The sequence below is a fragment of the Dendrobium catenatum genome, unplaced genomic scaffold (genome assembly GCF_001605985.2).
Source record: "Dendrobium catenatum unplaced genomic scaffold, ASM160598v2 fragScaff_scaffold_1482, whole genome shotgun sequence".
Taxonomy (NCBI): Eukaryota; Viridiplantae; Streptophyta; class Magnoliopsida; order Asparagales; family Orchidaceae; genus Dendrobium; species Dendrobium catenatum.
In genome coordinates this window covers 310,441-334,802 of record NW_021319944.1, presented here as the reverse complement: position 1 = coordinate 334,802, position 24,362 = coordinate 310,441, and the positions used below count along the sequence as shown (strand labels likewise).

The following is a 24,362-nucleotide window of genomic DNA, read 5'->3' as shown; positions in this document are numbered from 1 at the left end:
ACGAACCCGGACCTTCCGACGATCCACTACATCAGTTGGTATCAGAGCCTGGAGCTTGTGAAGATCGATGAACTGCGGAATAAGGTCGGCTGTCGACGACGATCAAAGCCGCAGAATAAGATTGGCGGTCTACGACGATCGACTCCAAGGAAGGTGGGCTATCGACGATGCTCGAAGCCGGATCGCCTTTTATCAAGCTCAAGCAAAGGAATCACTCGATCGGGTAGACATAAACCTTGATCGGATTGACAGAAACCTTCGGGCAATAAGGAAGATGTGAATGTCTTCGGTGACCATACCAAGGTATTCTTCTTCTTCGCTCCTCTCAGCCTCTTCACGCCAACGCCATCTATCGCGCAATATACCCACTGTGGTTGATGACTACCCTCCGCTCGAACTCCTGCTTCGGTGGCGTGACCCTCCTCCATTCCAATGTCCTTTGCTAGATTCGCAAATTTCGTATGCTTCGCCTTGCAAACGGAACTGCAAGCTTGATTCGCTCCAGCTCGATCCCGCTCCAATAAACACATCTCCAGGAGCGGGATACTCCCCAAATCATTCCGTCAAACGAGTTTTCCATTCGCCAGAACTCTCAAACCCGCATGACGGCATTCCCATAACTGACGTTCAACCCGATCCCGCCGCTACCACTACGCCATTACCGGCCTCACGCACAGAGCTCTCGCCCCCGCTCCCATTATGCTCTCGTGATCTAGTTCTTGGCGTCGAGCCCGATCTCACACGATCTGATTCCAATTCTGCCTCTGCTTTATCTCTCGACCGACCGGCGGACCTTCCCGTGCTCCAAGCTACCAGACCAAGCCCGCCCATGACTCTCTATGCGCCTGTGACCGATGCCTTCCATCATCCTACTAATCTTCCACATCCCGACCCGACATCGTCCGATGATGATGGCTCCGCTCCGCAAGCCCCAGTCCAGACACATCCTACTATCGCTGACAGAATCATGCAGAATAATGCACACCAACAATCCAGGGACACAATCTCTTTTGATCTGACGCAGGACTCGTCGATCCACCTCCAATGTGCTCCACCCGAGCCCGCTGGGCTGCCTCCCACATGCAAGACCCGAGTGACGCTTGTTCCGATCAGCTCTAGCGTCCCATATGCTCTTGTATCGTGAATGCTGAATTCAAACCACCACCCAAGTGGCGATCATGACCATGACCGAGTTTGTAATCAAGATAGCGAACGCCGCACATAGTGCTCCCGGGTTATTCCTTCCATTCGTGTTCTCTCCCCACAGAAAATTTCCACCGTAACTAACCAACAACCGAGATATGACATCATAGTGCAGTTCAAGATCGAATTTTTCTTGCCTAAAGGAATCATCTATCCAGTGGATTCGGTGATCAATGCAACTTCACATGAGGCCCATTTTTATGGAGGTATGTAATGGTCTTCATACCCTTAGCATTGCTGAAATAAATACAAATGGTATTGAAGTGTATGGCAAAACCATTGGAAGTGGTATTGAGAATGTTTTCCCTGCAGGTGTGAACATGCCCTGTCTGAATTCGATTGACAAAATTGATTCAGTGCAATGCATCCAAACTGTTTGTCGAAATGTCACTGAAGGTTACGATCCTAACTTGAAGAGGCTGGAGGAGGTTGTGTAGAAATTTGATAAAGTTCCAGCTGAGGCTAGTCCTTTTCTTCAGGTGGATTTGGTTTCAACAATTCACATTGCGGACAAAGAGTATTTTGATAACCTGCAAAAGGGACTTGAGCTCTATGACTGTGTTCTTTATGAGATGGTGGCAAGTAGAGAGAATTTAGAAAATAGGAGAAGCTCTGGCCTGAAAGTGTTAGTAAATACAGATAAAGGAACTATTTCCCTACTTGTAAAGGGAGCTGTTGAAAGTTTGTTGGAGAGAAGTTTCTACATTCAGTTGCTAGATGGTTCTGTTGTCAGGCTGGTTGAAAGCTCAAAATCTCTAATTTAACAAGTTGTTCACGAGATGTCAACGAATGCCTTACGTTGTATGGGATTTGCTTACAAGGACGATGTTGCTGACTTCTTTAATTATGATGGTGAAGGCCATCATGCTCCTAAGCTTCTACTTGATCCTTCTAATTATGCTTTTATAGAAAGTGATCTCATATTTGCTGGTTTGGTTGGGCTGAGGGATCCTCCATGTGAGGAAGTTTACCAAGCTATTGAGGACTGTAAAGCAGCTGGCATTCGAGTAATGGTGATAACATGAAACCTCTCTCAGCAATGCCTTAATGCTCTTGCGATTGTCCTCCCATATTTCCTTAGAAGAAGTGCTGATCTTACTTCTCTCAACATGACATTATTGCAAAGTTTTGGGGACTTCCACAAGGCGACTCCATAGGAGGGAAATATTGAGAACAAAATTTTCGATTCAGGAATTTGTCTTTTGCTTCAACCTCTCTTTCAATAACGCATCTCGACGGAGTCAATCCCTTTTTAACGCAAGGGGAGAATGATGCAAAGCATCTTAACTATATTGCTTCTTATGCATATTTTAATTAGTTTGTTATGTGCTTCTTACAGGTATCTTCTATATTGTTTTATTTAGCTTATATAAGCAAGTATTGTAGTAGGGAAAGGCATTGAAGAATATTATGACATTTTAAAGCTTTGAAGCTTTTGTTCCTCTTCTTCACTGGATTGGGATCGAAATCCTTCTTGTAGGTCGATTTCTCCGACGATCCACTACATCAGCAGTTGCCTAAAAACTCTTATAATAAAGACTAAAAAATGCATGAAAATGGACAAATAACCTAAAAATCATATTATAAAGAGTTTTTTTTTATTTATTTGTTTAGAGGACGCATTTGCTTCGCTGAACATAATGGGGATCCGCACCAGCTCATAGCAAAGATAAAATAAAGGACATCCCAAAGTCCCCAATTGTATCTTCAAATATTATGACCAAAAGTGCAATAAGAATAATATAGGGGTGGCAAATGGGGTTAATTGATTGGATTTTGATCTTACTTAAATCTGGTTCAATCATAATTAATTATTTGATTTGGATCCAATGTGTTTATTACATGGATCATAATATGTTATCAGTACCTGACTCGACACAAACCTGATGACTTATCAGAACCTAACACATGTGAATTATTTATTACATAGTTCATGCACTTTTTTTGGGTTAGCACAACCCAGTTTTTACAAAATTAAAAAGTTGAAATTAAAAAATAAAATTTCTAAAATACTAACCAGCCTAATTATAATTATTTTTAAATTTAGTAAAGATTATTTTGAATCTTGAATTCACTTGAAATTTTTATTTTAAAAGTTAAATTTATTAAATTCGCTTGAACTTGATCTAATGTAAATTACTCATGCAATATGTCAATATTAAAATAAATTTCAAAATTATTAAATTATATTTTGCTAAAATTTTCTTCCTAATATTCTAACTCAGAAGTTCTTCACCTAAGCAATTGAATTGTTATTAAATAATTTATTATTAATATTAATTTTATATTTATATTTTCGAAAAGAAAAGAGATTAGATTGGAATATTTGATTAAATGTTTTAACTTTTTGGTTTATTTTAAAATGAGCATAATATAACTTATTTATATATTATATTTATTTTAAAATAAATTTAAAAATTAATTTTTTTTTTCAACATTTTTAATACAAATTATTACTTTTTGCTAAATATGATTTTATGAAAATAATAATAATAATAATAATAAAATTTAACAAATCCATGGTATGAATTTGTTAAAAACAAAGGAATTCGTCGAAACGTTACTCGCACCGCCTTTTTATGAAACATTTCACTTCGGCGGAATGCGGGCTCCTTCAGTCGGTTCGCTCTCCCTTATGGCGTCCAAGGTTGTGGCTGCTCAGCGGTCGCCGGAGTCCAAGCCCGAAAACCCTCGCATCCCTCCCGTTCAGCAGAAAGAGGTGCGTTTTCCTCTCTTTCGTTCTCCCCCGTCAGTTCAAAATGGCTTCAATGTGCGTCTCTGTTCCTTACTCTTTTATGTCTAGGTCTTGTTATTCGAGTGGTGGTTAATAAAAGCGGAGAAGGCTTATAATGGGAAGAGGCTAACAGTTGGTGGATTCACCAAAAGGCAAACCCTTATTTCATTTCTTGTTCTTTCCCACGCGTTGGTTTAGGTTTTCCTTCACTCTGGGAGTGTTTTTTTTACTGCACTGCTCAGGAATTTTCATATCATGATCTGTGGTTCCAATGCTGTATATGTGCTTCGCTATTTCTGCGATGTCGTCTTCAAGTTTGCTGGTCCAAGGCCGAGCTTTTATAGGGTTGAGACTGCCGGGTTCCTCCGTTGTCTGTGCGAATTAAATGCATCCAACTGTTTTGCATATTATGAGATCGTAGTACAATTTGAAAGGAGGATGTTTGTATTATCAAGCATGTATGAAGACTTAGAAATCCCTGTGATCACGTTCATCGTGTGCTTAAAACTTGAAAAGCATGATAACCTGCAATGAAACAGCCAGACAAACTGTCAGTGGAGAACTTGGAACTTTGCCCGCATACTAGGCTTCAAACAACTAGAAGATTATGTTTAATTTGAAGGAATTGGATGGAATATAAATGTTCTTTATTTCACCACTTCGTGTCTGGTGTTTGACTTAATGTAATTGATAGGTAATTTGATTTACCTAGAAAATGTGAATAAATGCTATTTTCCATTGACGATTCCTCACTAAATCCTAATGAAAAACGGGAAGAGAAATTTATGCCATCTTCACTGTAAATCATATGATATCTAAATAAGAAGCAAAACACCTAATTTTTTTGTCTGCCAAACAATGTATCATCATGCAAAGAAAAAATTATTTGATGTTTGTGATAATTCACATGCCCTCTCTTAACTAAAAACACAAAAACTTAATTTTTTTTTATCAACTAAACAGGAAGGAAAATATTTTTCACTCAATTTATCATCATCCAAACAAGTGGGTGAAAACTAAATTCAATTTGTTTTTTCATTTACATGTTCATTTTCTTTTTTCTAATCTCCTTTAATTCTTCAAACCAAGAGTACAAATAAGGATGACTTTTGGCCTGATGATGGCATTTAAAGTGTAGTTTTTTTTGGTAGATTTTAAGACTTTAAGTATTCTCAACTTTGATTCAAATCAAGATCGGTAGCAAACTAGCAATAGAGCCTAGTAAATACCTTAGTGTTCATCCCACCTTTTTGTCTAATAACCTAATTATTGTGCATTATTTTTTTATGTTTAAAAAAAGTCTGTCTAAACTTTCTCAATAGTTTGGAACTTGTTTTATTTCGTTAGGGGGGAAGCTGTGGGAATTTTCAAATCTGCCCCTATCATCAAACGCCATGATCACTGTACTCTTGAGACGGCTGATGGTATCACCTTAAGGATCCAGGGTTCTATCAACAAAACTCGAACTATTGATAATGGGTTCCCTCTTGAGGTTTGTGAAGTTTTATGGCTACTCATGTATGTCTTTTGCTTTTATTTAGCATATATTCTATGAATGAGGTAATACAGAATTTAATAAAGAGGACTGGCTGTTCTAGCGCCATTATGAAATTAATAAGTTACTTCCATTTGGTTTTTTACATTGCTATAGGGAATTTTTGCAGGTTTGTAATGCTTTTTGGTTTGGGTTTCCTTCCTCTTGGGACATTTTTTTTGAGGAGTCCTCTGGGAGCAATCCCTATGATTGGAAAATGCTGGAGCACCAGCCTGAAACCAGATTTGACCCATCATTTCAGCAGAAAACTGTATGCTCCCACTCTTGTCTGCTCAACTCAGTATCAATGTTAAATCATGCTTATTCTGCAATGCACATACGAATGTCTAGGTCTTTTTGAGAAATTGGTGGTTAAGGAGAGCAGAGAAGGGGTCCGACGGGAATAGCCTAGCAGTTGGCGGGTTCACTGAATGGCAAGTTTTCTTTATTTATAGTTTCTTCTAATTCAGGGACGTGGACTTTATTAGGCCCTTTTTTTATTTCTCTATTTCCTTATGCCTATGATGATTTAGGGCTTGTTTTATGATGCAGAGAATTATATGTTTGGATGAATAGCTTCTCGCATCCTTTTCTATTTCTTTTTTGCTCCACTATCTCTATTTCAGCTTTATTTATTTTTCTATTAAAAAGAACATTACTTACTTTTATATTATGTTGCAATTTTAGTATTAGAGAGGAAGTATTATGGAATTGTAGAATATATATTCTGGTAGAAGAACAAAAGAGGCATACAAAATACAATTCATTTTTATTCACTTGGTTATTTTCCTCTTCTATGTTTAATATTGTTGGTGTTGTTTGTGTTTCCTGTTAGCCGGCACGCTAAATTGGTATTAGAGCTTGTAAGATGGGAGACATGGTTGATTATAGAAAACAATAGATTATTGATGACGATCAGAGTTTAGATGTTTTGCGTGCGGCACAATCGGGCATGACACGATCATTGAACAAACTTGCCTCCTAGTTCCTCCGTTTCTTGGTTGAGAATGCGTAGAGAATTTCAAGCTTTTAAATTGGGTATCAATGCTAATCTTGTTATTTGAGTGACGGCTCCGACAACCACATTGGTAGCATGTGGGCTTGGTCGGACGTCATTTATGTCCTTCTAATCATTTATGTTCCTATGTTATTTAGAGGTTTTTTTATTAATGAATAGAAATTGTTTATTTTCTAAGAGCCTAAAAAAAATATCCAAGCAAATTGCACGCATAAAAGAAGCTCAGGAAAACCATGTATCTTTAAAGCACAATTAATGTAAAAAAATCACTCACTCAATCATAATAAAATAAATAAATGAAAGTAAAAAATAAAGTTCATAATGACAAGTGTCACTTAGTTACAAACTATTCATAGAAATAAACAATCTTATAATGCCTTTAAATTATAGTTCAAATTCTACTCCTAAAATGATGCAGGTCATTGCATGAGATTTTTCAAAATTTTCAACGATGACTATCCTTCAAAATATTTTGAAAAGACATCACCTTTAAAAAATTCATTCTTTTGATCTCTTTTTTCTTAAGATGAAAAATTTCATTTCTCTTTCATATTTTATAAATTTAAATTTACATTTAAAAATAGAAAAGAAGCAAGTTAGCAAAGCAATTTATATTTAAACATTGTAATATACATTCATTACTCTGTGTTTAACATTTGCCCAATAATTGAGCAACCTGTTTCTTTGACCATGCTTTTTAATTTTGAGAGGCTATGTAAGTTTTATTTATAAACACCTATTGAAAACTTAGTAGTATTAAGTTTAAGAAATATTAACCCCTATTCTTTTTAATAACCCTACATAAGCATGCATGCTTGCAGAAAGTTTTATTAGTAATAAATATCATGAACGCTCTTAACCATTGGCATCTGATGATCCATCACAACTGAGAGCAATCAATATTCAAAACATTTGCACATAAACCAAAATCATTCAATCATAACAAAATTCAAATCACTACAATGACCTTAACATAGAATTAGGGTAGGTTGTCTTTAGCAAATAAACTAATTTGTGTGCTAGGTTGCGTGGGTGACAATTTAGATTTGATTTTTAATATTGTCGGTTTGAATTTTTTTTTTGAAATTTTAGATTTGTTTAATTTTTATTTGGGGGTGGTTTCAATTTAATTTTTTAATATTTACTTTTTTAATTTAGATTTAAAAAAACTTTATAAAGAAAAAAAAATAGTTTTGATCTAATATTACTTAACTCGATGCAAATTATTTTTTGTTATAACTTTAGAAGTTCACAGGAATTTATTTCATTTTTATTTTCATTTATTTAAATTTTTAATGAATGTCTTAATTTCTAAATCTATTAAGTAATTTGTTAAATTTGAGCGTAAGAACTGGGTATTTATTGAAGAATCTTTTTAGTTTATTATTTTTTTATGATTTTATTTATTTTTGATTCTCTATTTGAGATTTTTTTGAATTTTAAGTAAATTTCTTAAGTTTTAGATTATTTATTTATATTTATTTATTTATTCAACCTTGATTTGTTCATATTATTGTTTTAAGATTAAATGAGAGTTTGACTCTTAACAGGACACAATGAATAAAAATGATTCATATATTATCCCATATAGTGAGATAAATACTTGATGTTGTTGTTGTAAGTATTTTTTAAATTTTAAAATCATACTGATTATTGTGTTTAACTACATGAATTACATAATAACCAATTAAAAATAAAATTTTAATTGCATTTAGCTTTAAGAGCATAAAATAACATTAATAAATCTAAAGGCCATTTTAGGATATCTAGATGTCAGTCTTAAATTCTAAAATTAAATAACATCCTAACTTATATTGCATTTTATACGACTGAGATCATGATTTTAAATCATTTAGGTAGAGTTTAGGTGGCATTTCATTGCGAACAAGATTTAAGTCTAAAAGTGTTGGGCCTTTCTAAACTCTTTCCAAAGTCACAAATATAAGTCTCACTTCACTATTTTTGACTTTTTGCATTTTATTATAATAGGTTCAAGTTACTATTATGTAGTGCTCATCTTAGTTTCAGGATTCGAGGTTGATATTCATATCTTAAATTCTTACCTTCTGGGCATTCTCCTAATCTTGTGATTAATGAATATAAATCTCAACTTTTGATTATAATAAAATGTCAAATCAAGTAATAAATCTTTGTTTTAAAATGCTATAGCCCAAGATAGCATAGATTGAAATATTTTAGAACTTCTCAGAATCCTAGTACTCCATATTATTCATCCATTGACTTCTAGAAAGAAATGTTCCAAATGAGCTCATATCTTTTTAAAAATTCCAAAATTCTAATCCTCATCTTCAACTTTAAAATTAAAAAAATTGTCACTATTTTAATTGAGAGTATTTTTAAAAGACTCGTCTCTTTTAGGATGTAATTAACTATAAGAGCTTGCCTTTATGGGGAATATGTATCACTGAATAAAATAAACCATATCTTATTTCTATAAGATAAGAGTAAAATCTTTAGAAATACATACATTTTATTAAAATCTCATTTTTTAATCCATTATAGAATATCAATTTTGTTTTTCGAGACAATATGTTATTATCTTTGTTGTATTTGATGATAAATTAGAAATTTTCAAAAACCTTTTTTTTTTTAAATTTTTGAATCCATTATATTTGATTTAGATGATGAATATGATATATCCTTGCCTCGTTCATCAAGTAATTACTTAACAAAGCCTATCATTATTCTCTTCAGGTATCCTAGGGAGTTGAGAAACTCATTCAGGTTGATTTAGCAGTACTGAAAGATGGCCTACATATTACTCTAGCTTAGGAGCTTAAGGAAACTCAAGTCAATCTAGGTCTTATAGTTCAAGAGAGGGAGGAGAGTAAAAATAAAATTGTAATTAAAAAGACTGTGCCTCATAATAAAATAAACCCTATCTTATTTCTATAAGATAGAGGAAAATCTTCTGAAACATAGACATTTCATTAAAGTATATATTTTTAATCCATTATAAGACATCATTTTTATATTTCGAGATAATATGTTATTATCTTTGTTTATGTTTTGATTATAAAATAGAAATTTTCAAAAATCTTATTTTTATGAATCCATTATATCTGATTTAGATGATGAATAGGATATAGCCTCATTCCGTTCATCAAATAATTACTTAACAAAGCCTATCATTCTTCTCTTTTGGTATCTTAGGGAGCTCAAAAACCATTGTATTTGATTTAGCTGATGAATATGACATTGCCTCTTCTTGTTCATCAAAGAATTACTCATCAAAGCCTATCATTCTTCTTTCATGATTTCTTAGGGAGCTCATGTTGATTTAATATCCGAAGACGACCTAGAGATGACTCCAACATAGGAGCTTAAGAAAACTCATGTCAATCGGGGTTTTATGGTTCAAGAAAGGGAGGAGAGTAAAAATAAAATTCTAATTAAAAAGATTGTAATTTTTGCCGATGGGGCAGTTAAGCCTTTCATGTCGCTTACATTATATGACTTATTTTGTCCCTCTTAGGAGGATTAGCTAAGAAGGATTCTGTGTATGCCTTGTCCATTATAAATGAGGATGATGAAAATGACTTAAAATAAATTAACTCATAGCAATTCTTGAAACAAAGTGATATTAATGAACTTAAAGAATCTCATGAATACTTTTCTGATAGTAATGGCCTTGCTATTAGCTTTTAGGGTACACCCGTTACTATCGTCTATCAAAGTTGAAATATTGGATTTTGAAAGTTCAAAAGAAGATAATTGGGGATGGCTGAGGCATAGGTAGATATTCCTCCTGTTTCTTCATTTGAAGAAGTTGTGCAGGTTAATCTCCGTAGTGACAAAGCTCTGTAGGCTCAGATGACTTCCTTGGGCAAAGAGAAACAAGCTGTCGATAATTTTGAGTCTTCGCTCACATTACAATCTATGCCTTCTTAGGATGCAACCGATAGAGGAATTTGCAAGGTTGATTATAATGTCCTAGCCCATCACAAAAAGTTGACCGTAAATTTTTTTTTTTCAAATGCGTTGAATTTACTCTAAATCGCATTTAGAAAACATCTCAATTCAACTTACTTGCAACTAAACAAATCCTTGGAATGCATGTTTAGATAGCTTCTCAGAAAAGCATTAATTTGATTTTTAGCTTTTTTATCTAATGAATGAATCAATAAATTATTTAATTAATCATATACTAATTAAGATTAGAATAGTATATTATAATTATATAAAATTAAGATTGATGCTGATTCAAGAAATCTCATCTCTCCAATTCTTTACCATCTCTGCCCACTTACGGTGCATTTCTTGTGAATGCTTTTGTTACAATCATGTTTTACAAGTTGCTTCCTTGTGGGATTTTAATGGATTTTTAAGTGAGGTTATGTTGGACCATTATGGTTTGTGCGAGATTTATTGGCTTTGACGATGATCATTTTTTTATTTGGGAAATTCAGTTGAATTGCTATTATAAATATTGGGCTTTTGCTTGTAAAAAAACATTATGTTTTTTTTTTGTAATCCAAATTTAGTTCTGATTGAGCGCGCTATTCTTTCTACTTCTGAGAATCAAATCCTTCGAAAATCAAATCCTAGATCAAATGAGAGACTTGCTTTTGGGAGAGTTTTTCTCCTTTTACAAGCACAAAGTTTGATTCAGTTACATTTTAAATTTTTTTTTATATTAGTTGCTCTGACATTTGTTATTGGATAATTGTGTGATTGATTTGGTTTAAAAATGATATAGTATGAGTTTCAAAGACTGTGTTGGTTACAATTAGTTGTACATCAAATATACATTTTGGCTTTTCAATCAATTCATATAAGTGCAAAAATTATTTTCTTACCAAGCAATTGTAGTCTTACAAACACTCTAGACGTCAAATTTTACATGATTTTACCAATATTCTCTCACCCACTTTACCTCGCAACACGTCAGAACACCAAGAAGGAAAAAAAAAAGGCTAACAAAGCCTGTAGTACATGTCTCAAAATTTTTATTTATTTTTTATGGTTATGGTATGGTTGTTGAATGCTGAAAGTTGCTGAAGGACTTTGTCTTTTTATGATTGTGGTACTTTTTGAAAGTATTGGAAGTTGCAAACTTTTTATGATTGTGGTGTGTTTTCTAGGTATTGGAAGTTGCCTTTATCTCTGAGACATTTCATTGCATGACTTGAACTTAAGTGTTTCTGTGCTATGCTTTTTTTCAGTAACTTTATGTTATGCTTTCTCCAATTTGAAACTTGCCTCTGCCCTTCAGGGGGAAAGCTATGAGAATCTTTGATTCTTCCCCTATTATCAAACGCCATGATGCCTATACTCTTGAGACAGCTGATGGGATTACCATAAGGATCGAGGGATTTATTAACAAAAAACGCACTCTTGATAATGGGTTTCCTTTTGAGGTTTGTAGATCTTTTTACCTATTTCAGTGAACTTTATGTCCTGGCAGCATGGAGAGAAATTTGGAACAAAAGAATTGAAAAACATTTCAGAATGTGGGATCAATGTGGTATCGTGGTCATTTTCTATTTTTGCATTGAAAATTGGAGTTTTTTTTATACATATCCTTTACACTGAATACCAAAACTCGTACAGGCTTGTAAAACTTTCTTGATTGGTTTCCCTACAACCTGGACCGATTATGCTAGTGACTCTTCTAGGGACAAATCCTCGCATGCTGAAATTCCTTTAATTCCCTCTAGAGGTGCTGGGTGTTGTAAGGATTCTCTTGAAAATGCACCATTTGGATTTCCTGTTAAATCGAAGAACATTATCCCTGAAAACGTTTCGTCTACCTCTAATACTTCTGCTCGTGCTTCTGGTACAAGACTTCGGGAGGCTATACTGAAATTTGCAACCTGGGTGTCAACTTCTAGTCCTGTGCACATGCCTTTTGTGGACAGAAGTTCCCATCATTTACCAGAGAGAAGTATTTGTGATAATAATCAGCTGCAAAATGATGAGAGTTGTGGAGCTAATATGAGAGATGCTCATACTATTTACCGGTTTCAGGATGATGAGACTCATGGAACTAATTTGAGAGATGCTCATTCTGTTTACAATTATTGTGAAACTGGCCATACTCCTGTTGACAATGCTTCTGAAAAACGTGAAGCTAGCTGTACTGAAGGACTTCATACATCAGGAGTAGGGTGCCCTTCAGTTGATTTACATTTAGACGGACTCCCAGAAGAGAAATGCAATGGGCATGTAGTATCAAAAGGTCACCATGATGAATGTGTGGGAACTTGCAGCACTAGTAATTTGTCGGACTCTGTAGCTGGTAAAGGCCATCAGAAAGAGGAAATTGCTCAGGAAAAAGATGAGAAGAATGATATATGTTCAACTAGAAGGCCAAAAAAAGTAAGATCAGTATTATCAAATGTAGAAAATCATGGAGAAGATCAAAAGTATGCCAAGCTCACAAGTAAGCCTGTTAGAAGAAGTTTAAGATTAATGCCATCAAACAACCTTGAAGATGTTCACGGAGAATTTCAAGATAGTCCTCAATTCCTTAAGGGGACCAATGATATGAACTGTGCTAACTTGATACTTGATAGATCTAAAACTTGCGCAAGTCAGCCTATTGACACATTAGTGAAAGATGGCTCCTCGTCTCCAAATCATTATGTAGAAGCTCAGAAATGTGCCAAATCCTTAGCTAAACCTGTTAGAAAAAGTGAGAAATTAGTGTTGCTAAAACTTGAAAATGTTCATGGAGAATTTCAAGATTATTCTCAGTTTCTTAATGAGACTAATAATATGAACCATGCTAACTTATCACCTGATGGATCTAAAATTAGTGCAAGAAGTCGGCCTAATTATACTATGTTAAAAGGGAGCCCTTTGTCTCCAACATCTAACATTCTTGTTCCTTCAGCTGGGGTGTTGTCAGAAGAAAATCAAGATGTTCATAAGCATTCTTTTAATACACATTTAGGTTTTACCCCAAACTCTAACTCATCTTTCAAATATGGCTGTTGTGATGATTCTGCCTCAACAGCATTTTTGGGGCAAAGTTTAAATGATAAGAAACTTTCACATCTGATTGTATTGCAGGACTAGTTGAAGAAACCCCTGCAAATTCTAAAGCAGTAACTTCACAAACCATGGACAAAAAGATGTTAAGGTGCACTGGGAGAAAGAAAGATAATCAAACTGCTAGAAGCAGAACAAAAGCTGAGAAAAATGGCTCCAGAAATCAGTCGTCTGGTACTAGTTTTGAAGAAAATATATTGGTCTCTTCTGCTTCCATTTCAAGACCAAAAGCAATTCCTCTAACTCCCATATCTGATAAATCTTCCACAATGAGAAAAAATTCTGAAGTTGTAAGTTGGTCTACTCTTATATTTGATAGTTTCTCCCTCTTTTGTTCCCAAGTTTGACCTGTTAATTTATCAAATACTATAGATGACATCACTAATGTGGACCTTAATCTTCTGTTGCATTTGATGTCTTGACAGGCAAAACATATTGATGCTTCAACAGAGACACAACAGACTAAAGATAAAGCATCTCATTCAATTGGATACAAAACTGTTTGGGTATCTAGCTATACAGATGTAGGTCATACATATGATCACAACTTTTCTAGTTATATATATATTCCCCTGACATTTTTTGTGCGTAGAATATTAATCATATGTTTACCTTTTGATTTTTTTCCCTGTAGAATATTAATTGTATATTTTCTTTCTGATTTTTTTCCCAGTAAAAAAATTGGTTACATGTTTACCTTTTGAAATTTGCCTTTCTGGATTGGTGTCATTACTGCATTCTGCTGTTGAATTTGTAATATTTCATGTACAAGTAGAGTTAATAGTTCCATTTCAATATTATTCTAAACAGTAGAGTTGGTGACCTGATATTTCATAAACATAATTCCTTTGTCATGATTTGTCTTTAATTTAATTGACATGGATTGTTGACCTCCCACATCAGAGAAAAAAAGAAAAAAGAAAAAAGAAAAAGAGAGAGAGAGAGAGAGAGATAATAAAAAAATACTTGCTCAAATCCTGCATAAATTATACCTGTATCTGCTGCCTGCTATAATAATACCCATGCCTTGCAATTCGCCATCTAACTGCCTCTTCACGCTCGCCTCAAGCTTACCTGCTGTCGTTGTTAAAACGACGACAAACAAAGCCTTTGGTTTTTTACTTCCGCGCTCGAAGACACAAAACTCCCATTCGAAGCCTTAGTCGCACAGCCCGTCAACTTCAGGCTCTCGATCACATCCCTTCTTTGATCCTCTGCCGACCTAGTTTTGTCGATCCCCCATCCATCCCCTTCCTCTCTATCCCTGACTTATACCTGTCGACCTAGCTCCTAGTTCCAAACCCAGTTTTAAGCCTCCGCTTGCGACCTCAACCGGACACCTTGATTGATCCCTTCAAGCCGCGATCCAACCCGCAAGACCTCTCGATTCACCCGTTTCCTCTCCACCTCCGACCCAGTCAACTGAAGCTAGTTCCGAACTCCACCATATACTCGACCGACTTCCAACCCCACATCGACCTAGCCGAATCTCCACTATAAGGCATGATATGCCTTTCCTCACATCCTTAATCGCATATCAGCCCTCACTGTGTTTGGACTTCACATAGTTGAAGCCATGCCTCTCCCAATCCATAAGCCGCTACAGCCTACCTCACAATTCCACAGCTCGATCATTCCCTCCATGTCCGTCCACAAGCAACTGAACCAACTGCAAGCTCTCGATCCCACACCTAGCTAAAATCCCAACCTCCGATCCCTGCAGGTTACAGCCGCACCTCATTCGACCTTCTTCCTCTGATCTTCCTACCCTCAATCCACTTCTTCATACCTCCTGTCCACACGAGCTGAGCTCCAAATCAACATCACCTCTCCCACAATCAACCCATTCCCCCTCCCTTCTATATTATTACTACAACTACAACAACATCAAGCATTTGTCTCACTCTGGGGGTCGGTTACATGAATCCTTTTTCATCATTGTATCATGTTAAAAGTCAAATTCTCATTTAAATCTAATAAAGAAAGACTATTTCCAATATTTTCTAACCAAGTCTTTTTAGGTCTACCTCTACATTTTTTAACATAAGTCAAATCTAATACCTAAACTTTCCTAAACAGGTCATCAGAAGGCCTCCGTTTAATGTGCCAAACCATCTAAAGTGGCTCTCTCTAATCTTATCTTCCACTGGAGTTACTCCAACCTTTTCATGTATATGCTCATTTCGTACCCTTTCTCTAAGGGTAAAGCCACTCATCCACCTAAGCATCCTCATCTCTTATATATTATTACTACTAATAATAATTAATTATTATTATAAAAAAGAAAAAAATGAATGAAAAAAGAGAAAAAAAAGAAAAGGAGATTTGTGTGCGTACCTTCGCTGACATCTTCGCCATTGTCACCGCTTCTTTGCACAAAGGTATAACACGCTAAACTCAAAATCCTGTTTTTCAGCGCTTGCGGCGCATTGGAAAATCACCTATACACGTTTTTCAGGGAATCTGATGCGGTGCTTGCAGCGAGGTGGGTAGGCCTCGTGCACACTTTTATCTAGCTTGACAGGGACAACTTTAAGTACCTGTGTACGTGCCTCAGTGCTTGCAGGGAAAAGCCGCATTTTTCCAATAGGTACCCTTAAGACTCATACACGCCTTTCTCTAGCGTGGTGAGATTGAAGACCCCGGCCGCGCTATCACCCGACACCTATCGTAGACACTTTTATCTAGCGTGGCCGAAAGGCCCATCTACATAACTTTCCCCTGAACAGGGGAGACGTCAAACGACTGCCGAAATTTTTGGTGAACATAGGACTTGATTTGAACAAAACACAGGGGACTTAAACAAAAAAATGCAGGGAACAAGATTGGAATGGACCACAAGAAACCAAACTTACAATTACAAGGAATTGGACCTAAAATTCAACTTAAAATGCAAACTAAAATGTCTAAACTGAAATGCAAGAAAATAAGTCTCAAAACATAGATGACAATGACCAACTTTTAATACAAGCAGGGGACTGAACAATAGTAGAGAATTCATAATGAACCTAATTCCAAGTGAAAATTTCTTGCAAATAACAATCAAGAGAAACACATGATCTGATTACAAGCAGCTTGCCTCAATCATTCTCATAAATAAGTAAAGTTAGTTATGATAAGTGGTGAATGATATACAACAAATGCAATGGCGCTTCATAGTCAATGCTAGTTGACATGCAAGCAAGCATATGGATTCCCTGCAAGCGGAGTAAGTCAATATACTCTAAACATAATAATTTGATGTATTCAATGAAGTTCAAAGTACATGAAGCCCACACACAGTCAATGCCATTCAACTCCATGCGAGCGTGCAAAAAGAAATATAGTAGATGAAGACATCTAGGGTGGCGTTAGAAGATTTGTATTCAACGTAATTCGCCCACAAGCAAATGCAAGCCCTGCGAGCTGATTTAGAAAACCCTTGCAGTTGACAATGGTAGACCTTTGATTTGTTGTACAACTCATTTGCAAGCAAAAGTGTACTCCTACAAGTGGAGTATTGAAGAAAATGACAAGTTGAAGAGAACAAAATGAGCTAAACCATGCTGCCCATGCATGATAGATGAAGGTCAGCACACTGCTGGATAACGCTACTGGATTTGCAACACTCATATTGATGTGAAACTACATGATGTGAAAAGAATTGCACTTGAAAATTAATAGAAGTAAAGATTTTGCCTTGCTATTAAAACCCTTTTGCGTAGTCAAGTTGAGTTTAAGAATTAGACGATGATAGATTAAGCAATAGCAATTGGTTACAAGTAGAGATAACGGAAACTTACAAAATAACTACTAAAGAAAAATTAATGCGAATAGCTAGAGATAACAAAGCCCCAAATTTAAGGTCTAGATCCTTCACCTTGAGATCTAACACTCATAGTTTTGGTGGAGGTTAGCGGAAGAGGGCCGTGAGCAAGCTTAGCGACGCCACTAGTAGACAAGTGATCTTGAGAGTACTCTTCGTCGGGAAGGAGGCCGGATTCGAAGGAACGGGTGGACGACTATCGATGATCCACTTGGAAGCCGGATAATGTTTGTCAATGACTTAAATGAGCGTCGGTAGAATCCGATCAAGGTAGTCTCCAACAGTGTCTTCGTCCGATTCAAATCCGGCGTCGAAGAATGGCGATCGATAGACGTCGAGGTTGCCGTGTGCGTCGAATACCACTCCCCACTCAAGCTCGGGGTCGGCCATGCATGGTAGCCGTGAGAGTGAGTGGTCGCTGCAATACGCTCCCAAGAACAAAAGAGAAGTGGCTCGGTGGGGAGGAGGGGAGGAAGACGGTGAGGAAGGAAACCAATGGAAAGCAAGAAATTTGAAATTCTGCAGATTTCGAATAGACTGAGGGGGGTTTCAATTGGAGAAACAAATTAAACCAGGAGAAGAATAGGGGCGGTAAAGAGGGGGAGATTAGGGGCTTAATTTGGGGAGAAATTTGATTTATTATGGAGAGAGAGAAGAGCCATTACAGGGGCGGCTGGACTAGGAAAAAAAAAACAGAGGAGATTTTTTTTGGTAACGGATGGCTCACGGGTAATTGACAGATTTGAATGAAATCTGTAATAAAACAGATTTGTTTCCAAAAGAAAACTTCCTCTAATAGAGGTCAGGCACGTGAGTTGAAAAAAGGCTATTAAGATTTAATTAAAACGTATGCCCAAATCTAGGAATCAAATATGGAAGGTAATCAAATGCTTAAGGGGAAATTTGAAATTCAAATCCTGAATTTCACAGGGGCGGCGGGAAGGAGCTGCGGGACGGCTGGTCGGTGGATGGCTTGGACGTGGCCGGCGGGAGGCTGGCCGGTGGCTGGCGGGACTGAGGCCGGCGGGAGGCGGCCACCAAGGGAATGGAAAAGGGGCCGGCAGCTTGAGTTGTTTGGGCTAGGCGGCGGTAACAGGAGGGGAGAAACGAATTTGAAATTTCTTGGGGTTCAACGATCGCGAGCTCACTAACCTCAATTGTAGTCAAGTCGACGTTCCACAATAGTAACTAGTGTTGAAAACTAGAACTCACGGAGAGATCTAGTTTTCTCCGGCGAACTCACTAAGAGATCTTGGAGTGAACTCACAAAGAGATCGAGAAGTAAATTTCATTTCATCCAAAAAACTCCCAAATCCATTACATGAGACCTCTTTATAAAGAGGATAACATAAAGAAATTAAAAGACAGAAATGCCCACTGGGCTACATAAGCAAAGCAATGCCCTCAGGGGCAAAAATGGAAAAACTAAAATACATATGAAAATAGACTGAAACTAAATCAGAAATAAAGGCTCTGGATCATAGCCGCTGATCTGCGTCGCCGGCGATGATACACATGTCGAAATCTGATGTCCCCATCACATATAGGACAAGAGGTGTTTACAAATTCCCAAATGAGGCCCAACGCGTTGCTAAACAATGCCATCAGATTTGAAACGCTCATACAAGCAGACAGAAGACGTTTACAAATTCTCAAATAAGACCCAGTGCGTTGCTAAACAACGTCACCAGATCTGCAATACTCATAATAAAACGTTTACAAATTTCCAAATGAGACCCAACGCGCTGCTAAACAATGTCATCGGGTCCGCAACACTCATATAAGTGGACATTATGCATTTATAAATTCCCAAATGAGATCCAACATGCTACTAAACAACGCCACCAGATCCGCAATACTCGTACAAGCAGGTGTTTACCAATTTCAGAACCAAAACCTTGCATACCTATTACCAGGGGTCATTTACATGGCTGATCACTGAAAAAACATCTCCCCTCATGCATTAAAGTATAATTACTCGCATGGGCTCAGACGAGCGCGGTGCATGCACAGACGTGACATTTAAGGATGCTGCACTGGTCAAACATGAATCCAAGTTCGAACCAGATCCTTCTACCTGAATGGATAGGAGTCGACACGTTTCGAACTATCAAACAAATACACGGTTGCGTCATCGACTGAGATATTTGTTTTATACATTCATATTAAAACTTCAAGATCTATAAGAAGAAAAATTCGCTAATAAAGGCATAAAGCCAACAACGAACATGATCCTCTATCAGCAAGTTGACAGAGTCGATAATGTTTAACCAACAAAATAAATTGCACATAAGAACCCTGATGATGGCCGTGTTGATAGAAAAATCTCAATCGGAGGGGACCATAAACTTTTAAAATGTTTCGCAAATTTTCAAATGCCCATAAAAATTTCAAATACCCAAAAATCACCCAAAAAATTAAAATATTTAAAATTGAAATAAATCGTCTAACACTTATAACAAAAATACACATCTACCATTTACAATAGTTTGTCGAGGTGGCAAATCTGAAAATCACTTCAGTTCATAAAGAACAAATGTCTGGTCAAGAATATCACTATGATTCATTCTTAATCCGTCTCTTGCTAGTAAGGACATGACACATGTCCTCTAAACAGTGGTTTCGCCACAAAATCGCACCAAAGGTAAACAATTATGACCAGAACCCTCTGACTAGGTGATTTTGCCGACAAATGGTACCATTATATTACAGTCATGGTCATAGCCCATATGTTCCCCAATGACGTTAATTTATTGGGCAATGAATTAATAGGATATGACCGATATGACACAAAGCCCTCTGCTAGGTTGGGCTGACTAACTCCTCGCACTAAGTAGATCAGGGACCATGAAGACCCGAGACGACGGAACTATGGGATCTTGATCGGGTCTATCATCATTCCCCCCACCATACGCTATAAGTGCAAGGTGGTGAATTTCCAAATTTAAATACCTAAACAAGCTGATACTATACTCTGGATACTACATATCTGCATTACGACTAGCCTTAATCAAAAGTTCTCTCTCGTTACCAGGAGTGATTAAGGGTGCGTTTGGGACGGATTTTTCCCTGCTGTGCGTTTGGGAACGTAACCACAATGTGGTTTGGAGTTACCGCATCGTGCTCCGTTGGGAAAATTTTCACGTCCTGCGGTTGCTTTTCCGGTCCGAAGTAACCCCCCCCGCCCGCGTTCGCCTGCGTTCCGCGGTTCCAAGGTATGAGAAATACCTTAATGACCTTGCAGTTACCTAAAAGCTACCCTGTTCTCTTCTTCATCCTCGCCAAGTTCCGACCGCTTCTTCTCACACATCTCAGCAGTCGGGACCTCATTTGTACGCTATCGAAGTCGATAACCATTAAATTTTTCTTTTATTCCTCCGAAGGCACAGCTGCAAGAAGCCCGACTCAGCATTTCGCATCTTCAGCTAGCTAGCAGCGAGGTCTTTCCTTTATATGCGTCCACGTTCTCTCCCCTACCTCATTTTTTTTCTTCTCATCGCCATTTCTTCCTTCTGCCACGGCTTTCTCCTGCATTAGAAGAGCTAATTTCTTGCCCTGTGATCTTCCCAGCATTTCTATTAGGTTAGCTCTCTTCTGCTCGCATCCTTCGCAGATTATTCAGACAGAACCCTGTCCACTATTGATTACCGGTAAGTTAAAACAAAATTGAATTCAATTTTATTAAAAGAACCCTGTCCACTATTGATTATCAGTAAGTTAAAATAATATTTGATAAAATAATTTGATTTTAATTTAGAAGTGTTAGTTTGTTTACATAAAATTCTGAAAACAAATTATATTTGAATAAAATTGATTATCTTAATACATATGAGGTTATAAAGGTAATTTATTCATACATAGCTGCAGCACAGCAACTTGACAGTTATACTGTCCAAACAAGATGCACTGCTTTCTATATAGCAATTTAAAAAAGCAGCTATATGTAGAACAATTTTATATCCTACTTTACCGACAGCTGTAGCCGTCCCAAACGCACCCTAACTATAGAGGATTGCACTTGCAAGAAATCTGAACTCAGATCAAAAGTCCTCACAAAATGAGGGCGAAATCTCTGGGTAATTTCTAATTCAAAGCCTAATTTTCCTTTTGAAAGTTTGCCTCGAAACACTCGTTAAAACTCTCCTTGACGACCCGAAAATGAAGAAAAAAAGGGGTCACAAAGAGGCTGGGGTGTGAATTTTCGGAGCCCACATGAATATGGCTAGTTGGTAATGAGTTTTCCATTTGCAAGTTGCACCTCTCTTACAACCAAAATGCCATTGATAATGACCTAAAAAAGCTTTTGAATGTATCTAGTTGAATTCATTCGTTTTTCTCAAAATGCAATAACAATGAGTAGCTGATCTCATCTTTTATGTGTTTTCTGAATTTGCAAATTTTAATATATGCTTTTGAATATTCATTTCCTGTTCTCATTTGAGTTATTTCCTTCTTGGTACTCGCTACATCATGTTTGAAGATTTCCCCCTGGTAATTCTTAAAATGTTCAGTCATGGTCATTAAATATGTTGGCCATCAGAATTTCTTATCTTCGTCCCTGGTAATGCTGAATGCTCGTTTTATTTTTTTTAATTTATCTTTAGTAATTGGATGAATCTTAAAATTGAAGCTGTTCATTACTTTCAAGTTATTTCGTGGTAATTTGGTAACTATTTGATGATATAATTATTTTCTATTTGAGTCCTATTTTCTCTTTCTTTTCCCTACATATTAGTTTTTTGTTAATTACAGTACTTTCTGTTGGTGTCCGCTGACAGCTGTTTTGTATTTTTCAAGCATTTTGTAATATGTAGGGAAAAGAGAGGTTTTGTACAATTCTAACCGTACTTCAAACCATTATTATTTACTACAATCTTCTTATAAAAATGGAGTACTTAATGGGCAGCAAGCATTTTACTTGTAACCTTATAAATAACACCGTATAGCTCATGTTTTATACCTTAATAATTTCACAAGCTTTTAGAGTTTGTTTAACGAGCATTTATTCTAATTTTTTTCTTTATTTTAAATTTTTTTTTCAAGGGTCAACGTACACCATTAACCCGATCTGAGAAGAAGAAATCATCTATTCTCACACCCGAATCATTAAATTTAAAGAGATCGAGATCAGGTATTGTTTATTCACAGGTTCAAATTTTTACGATTATTATAGCCCATATCTTTTTAGTGCCGAAAGCTGTGTGTTTTTTGTAGGCCGATTGCTTATTCCAAGGTTAGACTGTTCCATGAGGGTGATGTATGAACCGGTGAGTTTTCAATATGAATTTCATGCGTACCGTATCTGCTGTTTCTTTAGCTTTGTTTGCTATTTATTAATAATTTTGTGAATCCTTTCTTTACTATAAGGAGTATTAGGTATCCCATTCTCCAGGTCAACTATCTCCATAATTGCACTGACTTTCTGGTAGTTACCTGGACTTGCATGATATCATTAAATTCACCCGTGTGGACTGTCTCATTATCTCTTCCTTGTTAGTTGCAGTTGCTATTATTTTGGCATGTCTAGCGCTCCAAAAGGTTGCATTGTTGTTGAGGACAATGGTGTAATTAGTGAGATAGATTTAGGTTAAGTCATCATAGTTGTTTTCACCGCCATCATGAGCATGCTTGGAATAGGTACATTGTTAGAGCTCTTCATGGGCAGATCGACTCTTTGCCTCTTCAACATTAGAGCTTTTAAGGTGGACAATGCTTCTTGGAATCATCTTTGCAAGAGTTATGGAAACATCGTAGTGAAAAAGATAGGTAACAAGGAGATCAAGAAAGGTGAAGAGCCAATTTGTCATTTCAAACTCTATTCACACTTAAATATATTTCAAAATGAGGGAAAAATTTGATGGCAATCTGTAGTCTCCGGATGAGCAAATCAACATCATACACTTGTACAATACTTGGTTCCAAATTCAAGGAATAGAATCAAATTCAAATGAATTTTAAGTATAGAACCACAATTTTTAGGTTGATGAATTCTCTTAATCACGACTCTTTTTAGTTGGCTATTTCGGTCAGCCAAATCCAAATTTGATCGGAAAGCTTGATCTGACATTGCATGTCAATAACAATGACATTTGATTTGCAACCATCACCGAACTGGTTGGACAAGATCTATCGTTGTTGCATGGATTGATTTTATTGACTAGATGAGTGACTGACATAACGACAAGCATCTGCTTATTTCTATTAGTGAAGAAGTACAACCCCTGATAATCAATCAATGCAATGGTTCATTAAACAATAATCTGGTTCTCACTGAAAAACCTCATATCTAGAGTAAAAAAGAAAGGAGATGGAGATAATATTTGAGACTAAAATTATTTTTACTAAAGTCTGCATCTTTTCCACTTGTGCTCTACTCCCATAAGATAGGTGATTATTTCTCTCTTGAAAGTTTTCAGTAACCAGAACATTTGTATTGAATTCCTTATGTATTGAATCTCTCTTCATCAATATATTGATGTAGGTCTTTCATGATAGAGGCTTCGTTTGGGACGACTTTCTTACTGCTTCTTAAAGCAGCTATTTAGTACAAAATTTAAAAAAATTGCACTAAAAAGCCGCTTTAAGAAGCAGTAAGAAAGCCGTTCCAAACGAAGTCAGAATCACTATAGATGCTTGCCTCATGTGCAGTTTTCTCTGAAGGAATCTGTTAATATAGCATTTCCATACTCGCAGTAGTTCTCTCAGTTGGTCTTTTAGATTCATGAACTGAATATGGGAAAATCTGAGAAGTTCTCTCGGTTGGTCTTTTAGATTTATGAACTGAATATGGAAAATCTGTACTTCATACACATGACCTTACAACAAACAACAATAACAACAAGCCCTTATCCCACTTGATGAATCTTTTTTGTCTATTGTTGCATATTAATAGTCAAATTCTCATTTAAATTTAATAAAAACATGTCATTTCTAACACTTTCTAACCAAGTCTTTTTATGTCTACTTCTAACTTTCTTAATATAGATCAAATCTAATACATCTACTCTCCTAACCAAGTCATTGGAAGGTTGACTTTTCATGTGAATAGACC

General features: G+C 36.3%; 1 protein-coding gene across 1 annotated transcript in view; it reads left to right on the top strand.

Annotated features, from left to right (window-relative positions):
* Positions 1-3,758: 3,758 nt before the first annotated feature.
* Positions 3,759-24,362, top strand: part of LOC110097447 — a 28,368-nt gene continuing 7,764 nt past the window's right edge. The window contains exons 1-11 of the mRNA XM_020823821.2: positions 3,759-3,922; positions 4,007-4,089; positions 5,285-5,429; positions 5,602-5,742; positions 5,823-5,905; positions 11,726-11,870; positions 12,064-13,408; positions 13,528-13,796; positions 13,932-14,030; positions 22,355-22,442; positions 22,526-22,578. Coding sequence (XP_020679480.1) covers positions 3,806-3,922; positions 4,007-4,089; positions 5,285-5,429; positions 5,602-5,742; positions 5,823-5,905; positions 11,726-11,870; positions 12,064-13,408; positions 13,528-13,796; positions 13,932-14,030; positions 22,355-22,442; positions 22,526-22,578 — 2,568 coding nt within the window. The 5' untranslated portion in view covers positions 3,759-3,805. The remainder of the gene's footprint in view (positions 3,923-4,006; positions 4,090-5,284; positions 5,430-5,601; positions 5,743-5,822; positions 5,906-11,725; positions 11,871-12,063; positions 13,409-13,527; positions 13,797-13,931; positions 14,031-22,354; positions 22,443-22,525; positions 22,579-24,362) is intronic.